At 45.0% G+C, this 22,193-nt stretch overlaps 1 protein-coding gene across 1 annotated transcript in view; it reads left to right on the top strand.

Moving 5' to 3' along the window:
• The first annotated feature begins 16 nt into the window (after positions 1 to 16).
• The window catches only part of aldh16a1 (aldehyde dehydrogenase 16 family, member A1), a 53,159-nt gene continuing 30,982 nt past the window's right edge, over positions 17 to 22,193 (top strand). Inside the window, exons 1-5 of the mRNA XM_068019686.1 lie at positions 17 to 160; positions 1,791 to 1,893; positions 3,268 to 3,394; positions 5,820 to 5,998; positions 9,903 to 9,980. Coding sequence (XP_067875787.1) covers positions 65 to 160; positions 1,791 to 1,893; positions 3,268 to 3,394; positions 5,820 to 5,998; positions 9,903 to 9,980 — 583 coding nt within the window. The 5' untranslated portion in view covers positions 17 to 64. The remainder of the gene's footprint in view (positions 161 to 1,790; positions 1,894 to 3,267; positions 3,395 to 5,819; positions 5,999 to 9,902; positions 9,981 to 22,193) is intronic.

Raw genomic sequence — 22,193 nt, 5'->3', positions numbered from 1 at the left:
TGACCTTCTTCCGGCGGAAGAGGTCCGGGTGATTGACAGGTGTCCTCTTGGCTGCGGGAAGGTGATGGCTGCTGGTGCTGCGACGGTGAAGCTGAGTGTCAGTGACATTTTCAGCACCATGAGCTATGGACCAGCTCCCGAGACCCCCATTAACGCCCAGGTGAGAAACAGAGGTCTTTTACAATCGAATGTTTACACGGCTCTGCCTTTTAGAAAGGTTCCAGTGTACTTTGCCCTGGGACTGAGTCACGTGAGAGGCCTGTCAAATTCAAATAACTGAGGGGAAAAAAAGTTTGCAAATCTCCCTCCAAAAATCTTCAGTTCCTTTCCACCTGTCCTGCAGGTAGTAGATTTTTCTACAGTATGATTGCACAGCTTCCCTTCCACTAGCCTGATCAACTGGAGTGCAAGAGGGAAGAAGTTTTACTGCAATTCTATGGAAAGATTTTCAGTTTATAGAGCACCTTTCACAACCTCAGGACATATTAAAGCCCTTTACAGCCAATGAAGTACTTTTTGAAGCTTAGTTACTGCTGTAATGGAGAAATGCAGCAGCCAATTTGCACAAGCTCCCACAATCAGCAATGTGTAATGAGCAGATAACCTGTTTCATGATGTTAGTTGAGGGATAAATATTGGCCAGGGCTCTGGGGAGAATTCCCCTGCTCTTCCTCAAAATAATGGCATGATATCTTTTACATCCACTTGAAGGGGCAGATGGGGCCTCAGTTTAACATATCCATAAGATGGCAGCTCTGTCAGTGCAGTGCTCCCTCAGCACTGTAGCGTCTGCCTTGATTTTTGCGCTCAAGTCTTCGAATGGGACTTGAACCCATCTCACTTAGAGGTGAGAGTGCTACCAACTGAATCACGGCTGGCATCTGTAATCTGCTTCAGCCCTACAATCATCCAAGTTATCATGTTCCTTTAATTCTGAGCTTTTGCGTATCCCTGAATTTAGTTGCTTTGCCATTGGTGACTGTGTCCTAAACTCTGGAGTTCAACCTCTCCTGTGAAGCTTCTTGGATGTTTTATTACGTTAAATGAGCTATAAAAATATACGTAGTTTTTACTGCATTGACCGACTGGGGCAGTATTCTGAGAACACCTTTATCCTCATAAGCCACAGTTTTAGAAGGAAAGCTTTGCCTTGCAAAATGCCTTTTTCACATTGTACCTGTGTGTTAAACAAGATTTGAATTCATGTCCCTGAAGCATGAGTCCAGGCCTCTGGATTACCAGTCCAGTAGCATTACCACTACGTTACTGTTGTAGCAACTTGCCAAGCCTCCTTCAACAACACCTTCGAAACCCACGATCTCTACTAACTCGAAAGACAAAGGCAGCAGACATGTGGGAACACCATCACCTGCAAGTTCCCCTCCAAGCCACACACCATCTTGCCTTGGAACTATGTTGCTGTACCTTCACTGTCACTGGGCCAAAAACCTGGAACTCCTTTCCAGATAGCATCATGGGTGTACCTACACAACATGGACTATAGAGGCTCAAGAAGGTGGTTTACCACCATGTACTCAAGGGCATTTAGAGATGGGCAACAAACCAGCGACGCTCACATCCCATGAAATAATTTTTTTTTAAATGCAGCAATTCTTGCTGGGAAGTGCATGCGTGCTTGGATTTGCTTTGTCAAAATGGCCACTGTACAGCAAGTACCTAGATGGCCCTAGAACAGTACCCCAGCAAGGGTTGGTGGCCAAAGATGTGAAGGGTAGTTCAATGGAGGGAAGAAAAATATCTGTTCAATAAATACATTCTCTGTCTGCCAGGCTTGGCTGGATCATCACAAGCGAAGTTTCGGTCATTTCATTGGAGGCAAGTGGGTGAAGCCAGAAAATCGGAGGGTCAGCACGTCAAAAAACCCTGCTACTGGTAAGTAAAAGCTTAACCCAGCTTCTCGCTTGCAGCTCCATTTTTTCTGTCATCGGAGGTTATGAAAATGTTCAGTATCATTTGCTGTCCTCCCTTTTGTCAACCAGGTACAGTTCTGCCTTGCCTTAGGGTTGCAATAAGGTGTTGGTACATTGAGGCTTAGTGCAGGCTGATGGGATTTCTTTGCTTCACAACAAGAGCTGTTTTCGTTCACACAGCTTACTGGCTTCTGGTATTGTGCACAGCTTGTGGGATTCGACTCCTGTACCTGCATGGGGTAAAACAGAACGATTCATTCCCAGCTGGTGTTGTATTGCTCAAATGTGTCCTTGCGTCAGTTTGCATAAATACACAAGACACGGTAGGTAAAAGAGAGGTAGCTCACTGCCAGCCTCCCTTACTTGCTTACTGCGTAAAAGGGAACACAACACTCTTGTCTGGTTCTGTACAGCTAGTTTGTGAGTTGTAGTGTCAGCTTCCGTACATGTGCGGAGCAGCATATGGTTGTTCGTGTTAATGTGACAGTCGGCAGTGTGAAACATAGCATTATGTTCTACTTTCTGGGAAAGGGAAAAAATGGCTCATTTCTGAGTCAGAAGGTTGTGAGTTCAAGCCCCATTCCAGGACTTGAGCTCATAAAGACTGACGTCTCAGTGCAGTACTGAGGGAGTGCTGTGTTGTCACAGCTGCTGTCTTTTGGTTATAATAGGTGCTATATAAATGCAGGTCTGCGAGCTTGGGTGCTGATGAAGGGAATGGTGCAAGTTAGGATATGAATAGAGTTTTGGATGAAGTCAAATTTATAGAGGGTGGAAGATGAAAGAACAGCCAGGATGCATTAGAGGAGTTGTATCGCGAGGCAACAAATACATGAGTGAAGGGTTTCAGCAGCAACGTGGGCTGAGACATGGGAACAGACATCAAATCCAGTTCTTTCTTGCTCTGTGTGTCTTGTTGTCAGTGATTAAGTAAGGATTTTGAACGGAATTGATGAGGTAGCTAAAGAGAAACTTCTTTTCTGCTCATGGGAGAGTCTGGGACAAGAGAACATAACCTTAAAATCAGAGCCAGACCACTCAGGAGAGAAGTTAGGAAACACTTCTTCACATGAAGGATGGTAGGTGTGGATCTCCCACAAAAAGCAGTAGATGCTAGCTCAATTAATCGTTTTAAATCTGAGCTCGAAATATTTTTGCTAGACAAGTATATTAAGGGATGGGGTGCCAGGGCAGATGAATGGAGTTAGAGTACAGATAAGCCACGATCTCGTTGAGTGGTGGAACAGACTCGAGGGGCTGAATAGCCTATTCCTGTTACTATGTTCCTAATCAACTGAGGCTTCAGCTTCTATTGAAAATATTTTATTTCCCCTAGGGGAAACTCTGGCCACCACCATCGAGGGCGAGGACATGGATGTTGAACTAGCGGTTAAAGTTGCAAGGAGGGCTTTTGAGACATGGAGTAAGCTGCCATGCCATGTGAGAGCGAGGCATCTGTACAGGTACTTTATGATGCTCTGTGCCTTGTTACAGTAAGTTACTAAATCACAGTGTAGAATGTGGGTTTGAATTCAGTCCAGATTGATGAGTAGCAAATTCCCTTTTGCTCGCAGCAAGGGTGCTGTTTAAAATGAGTTTGGGCAGTCTCATAATGGGCTTGTGGCCACAGCACACAATTGGCACTAAATTTTGCTGCAGTTTGGAATGAAGCATTGGATGTTCTGGTCAACACAAACTGTAATTCCGTTCAGTCCAATTATTATCAAAGTGTTTATTCAGTTATAAAAACAGAAAGTGCTGGAAATACTCAGCAGGTCAGGCAGTATCCGTGGAGAGAGAAACAGAGTTAACGTTTCATGTCTGGGTCTTTCATCAGAAATGTGACCTTGATGAGTGTGACAATTCTAATGAAAGGTCATCGATCTGAAACGTTAACTCTCTTTCTCTCTCCGCGGATGCTGCTAGACCTGCTGAGTATTTCCAGCATTTTCTATTCTTATTTCAGATTTCCAGCTTCCGCAGTATTTTACTTTTGTTTTAGCGTTTATTCAGTTCCTTCTGCAAGATAATTAGCAATCTGAGAATCGATTCTGCTTTCTGGGCAAGGGATTTTTCTAACTTTCAGCTTTGCATGAGCAATGTCTTTGTCACTTTCTCAGCTTAATTAGTGTTTCTGCACTATTTTCATGAGTGTGCATTTTTTGCAGTGATTTATTTTTATTGGGTGGGTGGGAAGTGATGTTGAATTATTTAAAACATTTCAGTGCTCAGCCATTTTACAAAATCCCAATTGTACAATTGGCTGAATCAATTTAATCAAATAACTAGAGATACTAACTGACAGGTGAAGATGTTGTAGGGTATGTACTGTAGCCTTGCCAAATGAGCTTTTGGGGAACATCCAGTTTGGTTGCTGCAGCCAGTTGTTCATTGTGCTAAATTACTGACTGTGACCCCATGGCTGGGTACCAGCATCACAGGTTCCATCAACAGTTACAGTAAGATTATACAGCATTGCAGGTACATTTGGCAGATATTGTACCTGCCATGCTGTGGTCAATCAGAGTTCCAGCCGCAACTCCAGTATTTAGTTCCAGATACAATCCCCAGCACTGCAAAAGTAGGGCGTGTATTAGAGATTGGTTCCAGGAATGAGGGAATACAGTTACGTGGATAGACTGGAGAAGTTGGGGTTGTTCTCCTTAGAACATATTTGATAGTTGTGTTTAAAATCATGAACAGTTTAGATAGACTAAGTAATGAGAAATTGTTTCCAGTGGCTGAAGGGTTGATTACCAGAGGACACAGATTTAAGGTGATTAGCAAAAGAACCAGAGGTGACATGAGGAAAAACTTTTTTTACGCAACGAATGTTTCGCATTTGGACAACACTCAAGAAGATCCAAGACAAAGCAGCCCACCTGATGCACGCCATCCACCACCTTAAACATTCACTCCCTTCACCAGCGGTGCACAGTGGCTGCAGTGTGTACCATCTGCACAATGCGCTGCAGCAACGCGCCAAGCCTCCTCCTCCTCCGACAGCACCGTCTGAGCTCACAACCTCTACCACCAGAAGGACAAGGACGGCAGATGCATGGGAATACCACCACCTACAAGTTCCCCTCCAACTCACACACTATCGCCATTCCTTCACTGTCGCTGGGTCAAAATCCTGGAGCTCCCCAGATGGAGTGCTGTGATTCAAGAATGTGGCTTGCCACCACCTTGTCAAGGGCAAATAGGGATGGAGAAAAATGTTGGCCTTGCCTCTGATGCTCAAATCCCATGAAAGAATTTTTAAAAAGAAGGTAGTGGGAACAGATTTAATAGTAGCTTTCAAAAGGAAATTGCATATATACTTAAATGAGAAAACTATCGCAGTAATTTGGGGAAAGAGCAGGGAAGTATGACTAACTGGATTGCAATTTAGAAAAGCCAGCGCAGACTGAATGCACTGAATGGCCTCCTGTGTTGGACTATTCTTTGCTATTGTAAAAAATGTAATGCCTACAGCACTGTTGGCAAATTCTTTAGGGAGACATTTACTTGTTACACCCATTCATTTGCGATCTTGATCTATAGAATGAGGCTGCAGTGCCCATAATTGTGCTGAAGTAATTGGCTTCTCCCATTTGAGATTCTAGCTGATAAATGCACAGTTCATAACAGGTATAGCAGCATTTCAATTTTCTCTGAGTTCTGCAGTATTTTCACTTTTTTTAAAATAAGATTCCCTGGAACCATTCATATACCCTCCCATTAAACAGAAATAGTAAAGATCCAATTCCTCTCTCAGCTCTGTAAATATCAGACTTGCAGAGACTATATTGCCTAGGGCTGTTTGGAATTAATGTTTGGGAAGGATGGAGATGTGCTTGGTATGCTGCATTAGAGTGGTCACTGTCTGGTGTTTTGTTTGCACAGTGTTGCCAGAAATGTTCAGAAGCATCAGAGGCTGTTGAGCGTGCTGGAGAGCTTGGACAACGGGAAGCCAATCCGTGAGTCACGAGACTGCGACATCCCGCTGGTAGTGCGACACTTCTATCACCATGCTGGCTGGGCACAGCTCATGGATGTCGAATTGAAGAACTGGAAGCCAGTAGGTCAGTATGAGCTCAGCTACGGAGACAGAAAACGCATCAAAAAAAGATCTACAAAAGCACGATACTGCAGATGCTGGAAATCTGAAATAAAAGCAGAAGGTGCTGGAAATATTCAGCAGGTCAGGCAGCATCTGTTGAGAGAGGGAAACAAAGCTAACGTTTCAGATCTGTGACGTTACACCAGAACTGTTCCACAGATTCTATTTCAAAAAGAGATCTGCTGCTTTAACAAAACTTTCACTGGGTAGCACACTCGCCTCTGAGTCAGAAAGTTGTGGGCTCAAGTCCCACTCCAGAGACTTGAGCACATAATGCATGCCGTCACGGTGCAGTACTGAGGGAGTGCCATCTTCTGGTTGAGATATTAAATCAAGGCCTTGTCTGCCCTCTCGGGTGTACTGAAAAGATCCCATAACTTTACTTAGAAGAAGAGCAGTGGATTCATCCCCGATGTCCTGGTCAATATTTATCCCTCTACCAACATTATTAAAACAATTTACCTGGTCATTACCACAGTGATTTATTTATTTATTTATAGATACAGCACTGAAACAGGCCCTTCGGCCCACCGAGTCTGTGCCAACCATCAACCACCCATTTATACTAATCCTACATTAATCCCATATTCCTACCACATCCCCACCTTCCCTCAATTCCCCTACCACCTACCTATACTAGGGGCAATTTATAATGGCCAATTTACCTATCAACCTTCAAGTCTTTGGCTGTGGGAGGAAACAGGAGCACCCAGCGAAAACCCACGCAGTCACAGGGAGAACTTGCAAACTCCGCACAGGCAGTACCCAGTACCCGCTAGAGCTGTGAGGCTGCGGTGCTAACCACTGCTGTTTGTGGGACCTTGCTATGCACAAATTGGCTGCTGCGTTTCCTACATTACAACAGTGACTACACTTCAAAAATGTACTTCACTGGCAGTAATGTGCTTTGGGGAATCCCATGGTTGTGAAATGTGCTGTAAAAATGCAAGTTCTTTCTTAAATGCATCATTCATTCCAATTTGATGTTTGATCATTAAGGTGCTCTCAACTACTCAGAAGACCATCTCATTGAGGAGAACAGTGCATGACTTTATAATACTCAGGTGGCTGTGTTCCCAAGGAACCTCCTTTAAATGCGCTAGGATAATTTATACAAATGGCATCCTGACATTGGGAAGACAGCTCACTTATGTTAAGACTGCATTTACTAGTTAGTGTCATGCCTTATGATTCTATTCCACCACCTGGTGGAGACAACAGACTGAAAGTTCTTTGAATAGTGAGCAAGCTGGAAATGTGCATTTAATGCAGCTGCCAAACCCCAGAAAGAGCTTCAGTGAGACTGTTCAGCAAAGTTCCATCCAAAATCCTCTTCAGTTCCTGACCCCATAAACCCGAAATGGGTTACATCTGTTTTTATTCTTTGTGTGCTGCCATATCTGCTGTTAACTGGTGTGGAAAATGAAATTGCGAAAAGTGCTGAATGTTGGAACACATATTGAGGCCTTGCATGGGGGAAGACAGGGTAATGTTTGCAATGCAGTTATGAGAACAGAGCAGAAACAGAGTCAACATTTGTGATGCAGTTGGTTCAGGAGGGGTTGAAACAGAGTCCCAGAGGCACAGCCTGATTAGTGAGCAACAGTCTTTTTATTGGTTTAATTCTGGCAAATGTTCCCCTCCTTCCCCAACCTGAAGTCACTGACTTGTGTTCTGGTACAGTGAAGGTGCCAGTGGTCCTATACTGTACCTCATCCAGGTGGCCACACTTCATGCGTGAAATGGGCTTAGATTGAGGGCTGGATTGTGTCTCTTCCTCCCACCACACTGCCACCAACCTAAATGTTCTTGTTCCACATAGGCACCCAGAGTCAGTACCAAACACTCCCAAGGCAGGCACTACATAGGTGAGATACAGTGTAAAGTACCCTCTACACCGTCCTATCAAACACTCCCAGGACAAGTACAGCACGGATTAGAGTAAAGCTCTTTCTTCAGTGCCCCATCTTCCACTCCCAATCTGGGTAAAGCATGGTTTAGAAGCGCCATTATTCTCCTTTTACACTGCTCCATCAAGCAATCTCAGGTCAACCACAACATGGGTTAGATACAGAGTAAAACTTACTCTACATTGCCTCATCAGGCATTCTTGGATCACATTTAGCATGGCTAGTTTTTGTACTCTCAGCCCAACCTCAGAGGAGTATGCCTGCTGTACCAGTGCGATCATTTCCATTTCCCGTACCTCAGCCTCTCTTGAGGCAGCTCTGAGTGATACTGAAAGCTTAGTGCCATACTCAGCTGAATAAGTGCATTTTGAGAATATGAGCTGGGACTGCTCCAAACTCGTTGCACATTTAACAACCTAAGTAGCATCCATCATATAAAATGGCCTGAGTTTTAGATGAGGGGTCTCTTACAGCCAGCAGAGACCAGATTGTCTTCACAGAATCATTACAGCACAGAAGGAGGCCATTCGGCCCATCGTGTCCCCACCAGCTCTCTGAAAGAGCAACTCCCTCAGTTCCATTTCCCCTGCCTTCTCCCCATAACCCTGCATATTCTTCCTTTTCATATAACTGTCTAATTCCCTTTTGAATGCTTCACTTGAACCTGCCTCCACCACGTTCTCAGGCAGCGCATTTCAGACCTTAACCACTCGCTGTGTGGAAAAGTTTCTCCTCATGTCATTTTTGCTTCTCTTACCAAATAATTTTAATCTGTGCCCTCTTGTTCTCGATCCTTTCATGAGTGGGAACAGTTTCTCTCTGTCTACTCTGTCCAGACCCGTCATGATTTTGAATACCTCTATCAAATCATCTCTCAGCCTTCTCCAAGGAAAACAGTCCTAACTTCTTCAATCTATCTTCATAATTGAAGTTCTTCCTCCCTGGAACCATTCTCGTGAATCTTTTCTGTACTCTCTCCAATGCCCTCACGTCTTTAGAGTCATAGAGAGATACAGCACTGAAACAGGCCCTTCGGCCCACCAAGTCTGTGCCGACCATCAACCACCCATTTATACTAATCCTACATTAATCCCATATTCCCTACTACATCCCCTCCTACATTAATCCCATATTCCCTACCTACACTAGGGGCAATTTACAATGGCCAATTTACCTATCAACCTGCAAGTCTTTGGCGGTGGGAGGAAACTGGAGCACCCGGCGGAAACCCACGCGGTCACAGGGAGAACTTGCAAACTCCACACAGGCAGTACCCAGAACTGAACACGGGTCGTTGGAGTTCTGAGGCTGCGGTGCTAACCACTGCGCCACTGTGCCGCCCCTTTCCTCAAGTGCTATGCCCAGAATTGGATGCAGTACTCCAACTGAGGCCAAACTAGTGTCATGTACAAGTTCAACATAACTTCCTTGCTCTTGTACTCTATGTCCCAATTAATAAAGCCCAGGATACTGTATGCTTTATTAACCGCTCTCAACCTGTCCTGCCACCTTCAATGACTTATGCACATATACACCTAGGTTTCTCTGCTCCTGAACCCCCTTTAGAATGGTACCCTTTATTCTATATTGTCTCTCCGTGTTCTTCCTACCAAAATGAATCACTTCACATTTCTTTGCATTGAACTTCATCTGTCTGCCCATTCCCCCATCTTGTCTATGTCCTTTTGAAGTTCTACATCATCCTCCTCACAGTTGACAATGCTTCCAAGTTTCTTGTGCTGGATTCTGATCCACTGTGCCAACTACTCCCAATCTGTGCCATTTTAAATCACTTGCCTTTACAGTAAGGTTCATAAAACTTGTCTGAAGATGCGAGCTGTACATAAAAATTTCACAATTCTGCCTAGTGAGGGTTGCATTTTTTAAAAGATGCACCCTTGTAATGCTTTGCCATTAAATACTGTACCATACATTTCCCTTCCTCTCTCTATTCAGGTGTTGTCGCAGCGATCGTTCCCTGGAACTTCCCTTTGATGTTGCTGACCTGGAAGATTTGTCCAGCTCTAGCTATGGGTAAGACGTTAGCATTTTAAAAAATTCATTCATGGGATGTGGGCATCGCCGGCAAGGCCAGCATTTACTTCCCATCACTAATTGCCCTTAACTGAGTGGTTTGCCTGCCCATTTCAGAGGGCAGTTAAGAGCCAACCATATTGCCATGGGTCTGGAGTCACATATAGACCAGAGGGGTAAGGACAGCAGATTTCCGTTCCTAAAGGGCATTAATGAAGATGGGTTTTTATAACAATTGTGGCCACCATTACAGGGGCTAGCTTTTTAAATCCAGATTTTTATTTATTAACTGAATTTAAATTCTCCAGCCATAGTGGGATTTGAACTCATGTCTCCAGATCATTAGTCCAGACTTCTGGAATATTAGTCCAGTGACATAACCGCTGTGCTAGTTCCATGGAAGGAATCCAAAATGATGTCCTCACGCTTCACAGATCCATTGAGCAATGCTGGCTGACCTGACTGTATCATGTTGGGGTGGGATGACATTGGATACTAGGCTACAAGATGCTTTTCCTATGTAAAAAAAAAAAAATCTGTAGAATGAAATGAGAAAGGTGCTATGAATTGTCAGCTTTACCTTGCATAAAATTTTCAGCACCTATATCAAGCTAGAACTGAGTGCAAGGACATCAGAATTGGAGCAGGTTTTGTCCTTATGGCTCATTGAGCCTGCTTGCCATTCAGTAAGATCATGGCAGATCTTCTACCTCCACTCCACGTCTCTGCTCTATCCCCATATCCCTTGAATCCCTTATTGTCCAAAAATCTGTTGATTTCCGTATTGAATATACTCAAAGAAAATACTCTGAATGAAGAAATCTCTCTTTATTATCAGTCCTAAATGGCCGATCCTTGCCTCTTAAGCACCATATACAGTTTTAGTCATCGACACATATGAGAGAGACATTTAAGGCTTGAAGGCAATGCAGAGAGAAGCTAGCAGACTGATCCCTAATGCCGGAGGGCAGAATTATGAGGAAAACCTGAAGAAACGTGCTCTATTTATCCCTGAAAGGTGGTGACTAAGAGAAAGAACGGCTTGCATTTCTGTAGCGCCTTTCACAACCTGAGGAGAACCCAAAATGCTTTACAGCCAATGAAGCATTTTTGAAGGGTAATCAGTGTTGTAATGAGGAAGCGCAGCAGCCAATTGGCACACAGCAAGTTCCTACAAACGACGATGTGATAATGACCAGATAATCTGTTTTTGTGATGTTGATTTAGTGTTAAATATTGGCTAAGACACCGGGGAGAATTCCCCTGCTCTTCATCAATATATTGCCATGGGATCCTTTATGCCCATCTGAGAGAGCAAATGGACAGGATAATGAATCTGGGCAAAAAAGATCAGTCTGCAGCATTACATCAAGCTCCACCAAGAGAGCAGAACAAGAATAAATCACTTAGCAACTCCACAAATGGGATCTAATAATAATGTGTGTTTTATTAGGGCACAGAGCAATCTTTGGGCATCCTGAGTACAGTTTTCAACTCAGATACCAGATAATGCTGTAAATTCCAGACTGATTAGATGGTTTGAACTTTCTTGGCCAGCTCTTGGCCTAGTTGTTATTTGTATTTCAAAGGGAGATTACTATCTGAAATTTTTTTTCCCTGAGGTCTATAAACTGATCATCAGCAACTTATCTTTATTTTTTGCATCAGTTTATGGTGTTAGAAGAGCAATCAATGAAGGTGTTTATCCAGATAATGCATTTTTAATTGTGTGAAAATCTCTTCCTTTTTACAGTACCAAGATAGGTGAATTGATCACTGGACTCAAGGATGTGTTCACAGGGGAGATGCAAACCCCTCTCATCTTTGTTCGACTGGAGTCCCTAGTTTGTAGAAGGCAGTGAATGAAGCTCGCTGATGCTAAAGTTACAGGCGCCTAAATCTAGCTGCAAGCTGTGTAATCTGCATGAGATAGCAAACTATCTCAGAGTAAATCTTGTAGCAATTTCCTTTTCATTTGAGACCACCGACCGCATTTCTGCAGTGCCCTCGTTTTGTGAGGCTGTCGGGGCACTCTCATAATTGTTTCAAGAAAATTTTCAACTGGTACAAACAACAGCTTGCATTTATTTATATAAGAACAAGAAATAGAGGCAGGAGTAGGCCATAACATCTTTGAACCTGTTGCACCATTCAATAAGTCCATGGCTGATCTTTTGCCTCAGCTCAACTTTGTGCACTATTCCTATAATCACTTGATATCCAAAAATCTAGCAATATACTCAACTTTTTTTTTTACTTGTTTCTGGGATGTGGGCATCACTGGCTAGGCTAGCATTTATTACCATCCTTAATTGTCCTTGAGAAGGAGGTGGTGAGCTGCCTTCTTGAACCGCTGCAGTCCATGTGAGGTAGGTGCACCCACAGTGCTGTTAGGAAGCGAGTTCCAGGATTTTGACCCAGAGACAGTGAAGGAACGGCAATATAATTCCAAGTCAGAATGGTGTGTGGCTTTGAGGGGAACTTGCAGGTGGTGGTGTTCCCATTCATCTGCTGTCCTTGTCCTTCTAGGTGGTAGAGCTCTCAGGTTTTGAAGGGGTTGTTGAAAGGAGCCTTGGTAAGTTGCTGCTGTGCATCATGTAGAGGGTACACACTGCTGCCACAGTGGTGAAGGGAGTAAATGTTGAAGGTGGTGAATGGGGTGCCAGTCAAGCTGGCTGCTCTGTCCTGGATGGTGTCGAGCCTCTTCAGTGTTGTTGGAGCCGCACCCACAGGTAAGTGGGGAGTATTCCATCATGCTCCTGACTAGTGCCTTGTAGATGGTGGACAAGCATTGGAGAGACAGGAGGTGAGTTACTCGCTTCAGAATTCCTATCTCTGACCTATGCTTGTAGAATTTATTTGGGCTGGTTCAGCTGAGTTTCTGGTCAATGGTAAGCCCCAGGATGTTGATAGTGGGGTATTCAGCGATGTTAATGCTGTTGAACATCAAGGGGAGATGGTTAGATTCTCCCTTGTTTGAGATGGTCATTGCCCGGCACTTGTGTGGCGCAAATGTTACTGAGTATCCACAGCCCTCTGGGGTAGAGAACTTCAAAGATGTGTAACCCTCAGAGTGAAGAGATTCCTCTTCATCTCAGTCCTAAATGGCTGACCCTTACCTCTTAAGCACCATATATAGTTTTGGTTGCCAACTGTGCAACAGCCCCAACAAACAAATTTCTCTGCAGCACCTGTGGAAGAGCCTGTCACTCCAGAATTGGCCTTTATAGCCACTCCAGGCGCTGCTTCACAAACCACTGACCACCTCCAGGCGCGTATCCATTGTCTCTCGAGATAAGGAGGCCCAAAAGAAAAGAAAGAAAATAGTTTTGGTTATCGACATATAAGAGAGCCATTTAGGCCTTGAAGGCAGTGCAGAGAGAAGCTAGCAGACTGATCCCTAATGCCAGAGGGCAGAATTATGAGGAAAGCCTGAAGAAATGTGCTCTATTTATCCCTGAAAGATGGTGACTAAGAGGAAAAAAGATTTGCATTTCTATAGCGCCTTTCACAACCTCAAGACGTCCCAATGCACTTTACAGCCAATGAAGCATTTTTGAAGTGCAGTTAGTTTCGTAATGTAGGAAATGCGGCAGCCATTTGTGCACAGCAGATTTAGTGATAAATATTGGCCAGAAGGAGAATTCTCCTTCTCTTCCGTGATTTACGCCCACCTTAGCGAGCAAATGGACAAGATAATGAAAGCAAAATAATGCAGATGCTGGAAATCTGATATAAGAAATGCTGGAAATATTCAGCAGCTCTGGCAGCATCTGAGGAGAGAAAAGCAGAGTTAACGTTTCAGGTCAGTGACCCTTCTTCAGAACTGACAAATATTAGAAATATAATAGGTTTTAAGCAAGTAAAGTGAGGGGTGGGGCAAGAGATAACAAAAGAGAAGGTGTTAATAGAACAAGGTCACGGAGAATAACTGACCAAAAGTTCATGGAACAAAGGCAAACGGTATGTCACTGGTGTGCTGAAAGACAAAGCGTTAGTACAGAGAGGGTGTGAATTGACCGTAAAGCACAAAGCACTCCAAGCACAAACATTAAAAAAAAATTTAAAAAACAGAAACAGTGGGTAGGCACAGTACAAACAAACTAAACACACTAAAAAAACCTAAAATAAAATGACCAAATAAAAAAGAACGAAACATAAAAGTGGGGGGGGGGGGCCCCATCATGATCTGAAATTATTGAATTCAATGTTCAGTCTGGTAGGCTGTAGCGAGCCTAATCGGTAAATGAGATGCTGTTCCTCGAGCTTGCGTTGAAGTTCGCTGGAACACTGCAGCAATCCCAGGACAGAGATGTGAGCATGAGAGCAAGGGGGGGGGGGGGGAGAGGGGGCGTGTTGAAATGGCCAACAACCGGAAGCACGGGCTCATGCTTTCGGACAGAGCGGAGGTGTTCCGCAAAGCGGTCACCCAATCTGCGTTTGCTCTCCCCAGTGTAGAGGAGACCACATTGTGAGCAGTGAATACAGTATACTAAATTGAAAGAAGTACAAGTAAATCCCTGCTTCACCTGAAAGGAGTGTTTGGGGCCTTTGATAGTGAGGAGAGAGGAGGTAAATGGGCAGGTATTACACCTCCTGCGATTGCAGGGGAAGGTGCTGTGGGAAGGGGACGAGGCCGTGGGGGTAATGGAGGAATGGACAAGGGTGTCGCGGAGGAAACGATCCCTTTGGAATGCTGACGGGGAAGGGAGGGGAAGATGCATTTGGTAGTGGCATCACGCTGGATGTGGTGGAAGTGGCAGAGGATGATCCTTTGGATCTGGAGGCTGGTAGGGTGGAAAGTGAGGACAAGGGGAAACCTGTCGAGGTTCTGGGAGGGAGGGGAAGGGGTGAGGGTAGAGGTGCGGGAAGTGGGCCGGACACGGTTGAGGGCCCTGTCAACTACAGTGGGGGGTGGGGGAGGGGGGGGTCCTCGGTTGAGGAAAAAGGAAGACATATCAGATGCACTGTCATGGAAGGTAGCATCATCAGAGCAGATGCGTCTGAGATGGAGAAACTGGGAGAATGGAGTGGAGTCCTTACAGGAGGCAGGGTGTGAAGAAGTGTAGTTGAGGTAGCTGTGGGAGTCGGTGGGCTTATTATGAATATTAATAGACAGCCTATCCCTGGAGATGGAGACAGAGAAATCGAGGAAGGGAAGGGTCGGAGATGGACTGTGTGAAGGTGAGAGAAAGGTAAAAATTAGAAGCAAAGTTGATAAAGTTTTCTAGTTCCGGGTGGGAGCAGGAAACGACACCAATACAGTCATCAATGTACTGGAAAAAGTTGGGGGAGGGGGCCTCAGTAGGACAGGAACAAGAAATATCGACATATTCCACAAAAAGACAGGCATAACGAAGTCCCATGCGGGTACCCATAGCCTTTTACTTGAAGGAAGTGAGTGGAGTTGAAGGAGAAGTTGTTCAATGTGAGAACAAGTTCAGCCAGGTGGAGGAGGGTGGTGGTGGATGGGGACTGGTTGGGCCTCTGTTCAACGAAGAAGCGGAGAGCCCTCAAACCATCCTCGTGGGGGATGGAGTCATAGAGTCATACAGCACAGAAACAGGCCCTTCAGCCCATCATGTCTGTGCTGGCCATCAAGCACCTACCTATACTAATCCCATTTTCCAGCACTTGGCCTGTAGCCTTGTATGCGATGGCCTTTCAAGTGGTCATCTAAATACTTCTTAAATGTTGTGATTGTTCCTGCTTCTACCACCTCTTCAAGCAGTGCGTTCCAGATTCCAACCACCCTCTGGGTGAAATAATGTTTCCTCAAATCCCCTCTAAACCTCCTGCCCCTTACCTTAAATCTATGCCCCCTGGTTATTGACCCCTCCATTAAGGGAATAAGGTTCTTCCTATCTAATCTATCAATGCCCCTCATAATTTTGTATACCTCAATCATGTCCCCCCTCATCCTTCTCTGCTTTTAGAGATACAGCACTGAAACAGGCCCTTCGGCCCACCTAGTCTGTGCCGACCATCAACCACCCAAGTATACTAACCCTACACTAATCCCATATTCCTACCACATCCCCACCTGTCCCTATATTTCCCTACCACCTACCTATACTAGGGGCAATTTATAATGGCCAATTAACCTATCAACCTGCAAGTCTTTGGCATGTGGGAGGAAACCGGAGCACCCGGAGGAAACCCACGCAGACACAGGGAGAACTTGCAAACTCCACACAGGCAGTACCCAGAATTGAACCCGGGTCGCTGGAGCTGTGAGGCTGCGGTGCTAACCACTGCGCACTATGCTCTAAGGAAAACACCGCCTTTTCATTCTCTCTTTATAGCTGAAACCCTTCCGCCCAGGCAACATCCTGGTGAATCTCCTTTGCACCCTCTCCAGTGCAATCACCTCCTTCCTATAGTGTGGTGCCCAGAACTGTACACAGTATTCCAGCTGTGGCCTAACTAGTGTTTTATACAGCTCCATCATAACCTCCCTGCTCTTGTATTCTGTGCCTCGGCTAATAAAGGCAAGTATCCCATATGCCTTCCTAACCACCTTATCTACCTGTGCTGCTGCCTTCAGTGATCTATGGAAAAGTACACCAAGGTCCCTCTGACCTTCTGTACTTCCTAGGGTCCTACCATCCATTGTATATTCCCTTGCCTTGTTAGTCCTCCCAAAATGCATCACCTCACACTTTTCAGGATTAAATTCCATTTGCCACTGCTCCGCCCATCTTACCAGCCCATCTATATTGTCCTGTAATCTAAGGCTTTCCTCTCACTATTTACACCACCACCAATTTTCGCGTCATCCGCGAACTTACTGATTATACCTCCTATATTCATGTCTAAATCATTAATGTACACTACAAAACAGCAAGGGTCTCCGCACCAATCCCTGCAGTACACAACTGGTCACAGGCTTCCACTCGCAGAAACAACCCTTGACTATCACCAGGTGTGAGCGAGATTGGGTGTCCATAGTGAAGAGGAGGCGGTTAGGGCAGGAAACTGGAAATTGTCAAAATGACGTAGGGCATCAGAAGAGTCACGGATGTAGGTGGGAAGAGACTGGACCAGGGGAGAAAAGATAGAGTCAAGATAGGAAGAAATAAGTTCAGTGGGGCAGGAACAGGCTGAAACAATGGGTCTGCTGGGACAGTCCTGTTTGTGAATTTTGGGAAGGAGGTAGAAGCGGCTGTCTGGGGTTGCGGGACTATGAGGTTGGAAGCTGTAGAGGGAAGATCTCCAGAGGAGATGAGATCAGTGACAGTCCTGTGGACAGTAGCTTGACGTTCGGTGGTGGGGTCCGGGGGAAGTAGGAAGAAGTGTCCGAGAGTTGGTGCTGTGCCTCTGCAAGGTAGAGATCGGCATGCCAGACAACAACAGCACCACCCTTATCTGCAGGTTTGATGACAATGTTGGGGTTAGACCTGAGAGAACGGAGTGCGGCAAGCTCAGAGGGGGGCAGGTTAGAGTGAGTGAGGGGGGCAGAGAAATTGAGACAGCCGATGTCTTGCCACCAGTTTTCAATGAAAAGATCAAGAGCAGGTAAGAGGCCAGAGGGAGGGGTCCAGGTAGAGGGAGAATGCTGGAGGTGGGTGAATGGGTCTGCTGGCCGGGGGGAGGACACCTGGTCAAAGAAGTGAGCCCGGAGGCGAAGGCGACGGAAGAAGAGCTCAACGTCATGCCGAGCATGAAATTCATTGAGGTGGTGGCGTAAGGGGATGAAACTGAGACCTTTGTTGAGTACAAATCATTCAGCATCAGAGAGGGGAAGGTCAGAGGGTATAGTGAATACACAGCAAGGGGTCAGATCAGAAGGGGTGGGGTCAGAGGGAAGTGAAGGGGAAGAAGTATCTGGAGGGGCATTAGTCCCCATCAGTTGCTGGAGTTTAAGTTCCTTAACACCTGAAAGGAAGAAAAAGTTTTTTGTTAATGTGTCGGATAAGATGAAGGATGAAATGAAACTGCGGAGGAGAACAGCTTTGAGATAAGGTGAGGCAGTGCTTCTGGAGAGAGAGGTTCAGTGTGTACATGTGGCAGCGCATGGCACTGAGTGTCGATCTCAGGATGGGGCGAGAACAGCAGTCCGAGGAACATTGTATTTCTCGGAGATACCTATAATCCTGGGTGGATTCAAAACACGAAGGATGAAACTTCAGTTGGCATCCATGTGGAATAAGTCGGAGTCAGAGACAGTCACTGAGGAAGGAGATGTGGCTGTGAAAACAAGTTTTGGTTGACACTTTATCAAACACCAGGAGGGAAATAGAAAGCAAAGAAGGTGAACAAGGTAAAAGAGACAAACGAAAATCCCGTCGGAGAGAAGAGCAGAACAACTTCAAGGTAGGCATTCCTGGAAGTGAAGTGGCAGTGAATTAAGCACTAAAATAAAGTCAAAATACTGCAGATGCTGGAAATATGAAGTACAAACAAGAAATGCTGGAAATACTCAGCAGGTCTGGCAGCATCTGTGGAGAGAAAAGCAGAGTTAACCTTTCAGGTCAGTGACCCTTTAACCCTTCTTCGGAACTGACAGAAATATAAAAGGTTTTAAGCAAGTAAAGCAGGGGGTGGGGCAAGAGATATCAAAAGAGGTGTTGATAGGACAAGGTCACAGAGAATAACTGACCAGAAGGTCATGGAACAAAGCCTACCCACTGGCTAGATTTAGGTGCCTATAACTTTAGCATCAGTGAGCTTCATTCACTGCCTTCTACAAACTAGGGACTCCAGTCGAGCACTGTTGTGCCTACCCACTGTTCCTGGTTTTTTTTAAATTTTAATGTTTGTGCTTGGAGTGCTTTGCGCTTTACAGTCAATTCACACCCTCTCTGAACTAACGCTTTGTCTTTCAGCACACTTATTAACATACCGTTTGCCTTTTTTCCATGACCTTCTGGTCAGTTATTCTCTGTGACCTTGTCCTATCAACACCTCTTTTGTTATCTCTTGCCCCACCCCCCGCTTTACTTGCTTTAAACCTTTTATATTTCTAATATTTGTCAGTTCTGAAGAAGGGTCACTGACCGGAAATGTTAACTCTGCTTTTCTCTCTACAAATGCTGCCAGACCAGACAAGATAATGAAAGCTTATATAAAAACAAGAAATGCTGGAACCACTCAGCAGGTCTGGCAGCATCTGTGGAAAGCTTAGTTTGTTCAGTTTGCTTACCCACTGTTTTTTTTTCAGGTTTGCACTTGCTGCTGTTCAATATTCAGTCCGTTAACACCTTTTCTGTATTAATGCTTTGTCTTTCAACACACCATTAACATATTGTTTGCCTTTGCTCCATGACCTTTTGGTCAGCTATGTGGCTTTGTCCAATCTACACCTTCTCCTTTGTTATCTCTTGCCCCACCCCCACCTCACTTGCTTATAACCTGTGACATTTTTAATATTTGTCAGTTCCGAAGAAGGGTCACTGACCCGAAACGTTAACTCTGCTTCTCTTTCCACAGATGCTGCCAGACCTGCTGAGTGGTTCCAGCATTTCTTGTTTTTATTTCTGACAAGATAATGAATCTGGGCATAAACGTTAAGTCTGCAGCATTACTTCAAGCTGCAATAAGAGAGTAGAACAAGGGAGCAAATTACTCAGCAACTCCACAAACGGGGACCTAGTAATGCTGTGTGTTTTATTCAGGAAGAAAGACTAATTTAATTCAAACCAGAGTTATCTTTGGGCATGTAGAGTACAACTGCAACTGGGCTACCAGATAGTGCTATAAATTCCAGACCGATTAGATGGTTTGAACTTCCTCAGCCAGCTCTTGCCTAGTTGTTATTTGTAGCTCAAAGGGAGATTATTCCTTGAAGTCTACAAACTGATCACGTTATCTTTATTTTTTTGCATCAGTTTATGGTGTTTAGAAGAGCAATCATTGAAGGTGTTTGTCCAGATAATGCATTTTTAATTGTGTGAAAATCTCTTCCTTTTTATGGTGCCAAGATAGGTGAATTAATCACTGGACTCAATGTCAGGGCTGATGTGTTGACAGGGGAGATACAAACCCCTCTCATATTTGTTCGACTGGAGTCCCTAGTTTGTAGAAGGCAGGGAATTAAGTTTACTGATACTAAAGTTACAGGCACCTAAATCTAGCTGCAGGCTGTGTAATATGCATGAGATAGCAAACTGGCATGTATCTCATGGTAAATTTTGTAGCAATTTCCTTTTAATTTGAGACCGCCGACCGCATTTCTGCAGTGCCCTCGCTTTATGAGTCTGTCGGGACACTCTCATAATTGTTTTAAGAAAACGTTTTACTAGTTAAAAACAACAATTTGCATTTATTTATATAAGAACAAGAAATAGGAGCAGGAATAGGCCATACGGCCCCTTGAACCTATTGCACCATTCAATAAATTAATGGCTGATCTTTTGCCTCAGCTCAACTTTCCTGCCCTATCCCTATATCCCTTGATTCCTTTGTATCCAGAAATCTGGCAATATATTCAACGATTGAGTATCCAGTATCCTCTGGGCTGGAAAACTTCAAAGATGAACAACCCTCAGAGTGAAGAAATTTCTCCTCATCTCAGTCCTAAATGGCCCACCCTTGCCTGTTGAGCACCACATACAGTTTTGGTTATCACCTTGAAGATGGTGCAGAGAGAAGCTAGCAGACTGATCCCTAATGCCAGAGGGCAGAATTATGAGGAAAGCCTGAAGAAATGTGCTCTATTTACCACTGAAAGGTGGTGACTTAAGAGAAAGAAAAACTTGCATTTCTATAGCACCTCAGGACATCCCAAAGTGCTTTACAGCCAATGAAGCATTTTTGAAGTGCAGTCAGCATTGTAATGTAGAAAACGCAGCAGCCATTTGTGCACAAGTTCCTACAGACTACAATGGGCTGAATTTTACCAGCTGCCTGACGTCAAGAATCGTGGCAGGGGGTCTGGAAAGCCCTTCCAGGAGAGGCCTGCCATGGCCTCAATGCCGGAAAGGCCCCGCCCCATTTTACTGGCGGGGCAAGGCCACCTGGCGCCCGCCCCGCCCCCCCCCCACCGCTGCTTGGCGCCGGAAGCTTAATTTCATTATTTAAATCACTGAATAATTACTCATCTTTCCACGGTGGCTGTCCCACGTCGATATTCCGGCTGGTTGCCGGAAGTCCCACGCCTGCGGTTCTCTGTTCAGAGATCTGAGGCAGAACCCTGTTGGGGAGGGGGTGTGAAGTTTTCAGGGTGGGGGGTGTGGGGGAAGCAGAGAAAAGCGTTACTATTGGTTGAGGGGATGACAGGAAGGGATTGAAGGTCAAAGATATTAAAGTTTGAGGGTGAAAGTTCAGGATCGGCAAAAAAGCTTTCTCGGGGTGGGGGGGAGAGAAAGAACAAAGAAAATTACAGCACAGGAACAGGCCCTTCGGCCCTCCAAGCCTGCGCCGATCCAGATCCTCTATCTAAACATGTCTTCTATTTTCTAAGGGTCTGTATCTCTTTGCTTCCTGCCCATTCATGTATCTGTCTAGATACATCTTAAATGACGCTATCGTGCCCGCGTCTACCACCTCCGCTGGCAACGCGTTCCAGGCACCCACCACCCTCTGTGTAAAGAACTTTCCACGCATATCCCCCCTAAACTTTTCCCCTCTCACTTTGAACTCGTGACCCCTAGTAATTGAATCCCCCACTCTGGGGAAAAAGCTTCTTGCTATCCACCCTGTCTATACCTCTCATGATTTTGTACACCTCAATCAGGTCCCCCCTCAACCTCCGTCTTTCTAATGAAAATAATTCTAATCTACTCAACCTCTCTTCATAGCTAGCGCCCTCCATACCAGGCAACATCCTGGTGAACCTCCTCTGCACCCTCTCCGAAGCATCTACATCCTTTTGGTAATGTGGCGACCAGAACTGCACGCAGTATTCCAAATGTGGCCGAACCAAAGTCTTATACAACTGTAACATGACCTGCCAACTCTTGTGCTCAATACCCCGTCCGATGAAGGAAAGCATGCCGTATGCCTTTTTGACCACTCTATTGACTTGCGTTGCCACCTTCAGGGAACAATGGACCTGAACACCCAAATCTCTCTGTACATCAATTTTCCCCAGGACTTTTCCATTTACTGTATAGTTCACTCTTGAATTGGATCTTCCAAAATGCATCACCTCGCATTTGCCCTGATTGAACTCCATCTGCCATTTCTCTGCCCAACTCTCCAATCTATCTATATTCTGCTGTATTCTCTGACAGTCCCCTTCACTATCTGCTACTCCACCAATCTTAGTGT

This window comes from Heterodontus francisci, chromosome 41 (assembly GCF_036365525.1).
Source record: "Heterodontus francisci isolate sHetFra1 chromosome 41, sHetFra1.hap1, whole genome shotgun sequence".
Classification (NCBI taxonomy): Eukaryota; Metazoa; Chordata; class Chondrichthyes; order Heterodontiformes; family Heterodontidae; genus Heterodontus; species Heterodontus francisci.
This window is presented reverse-complemented; position numbering and strand designations above follow the sequence as displayed.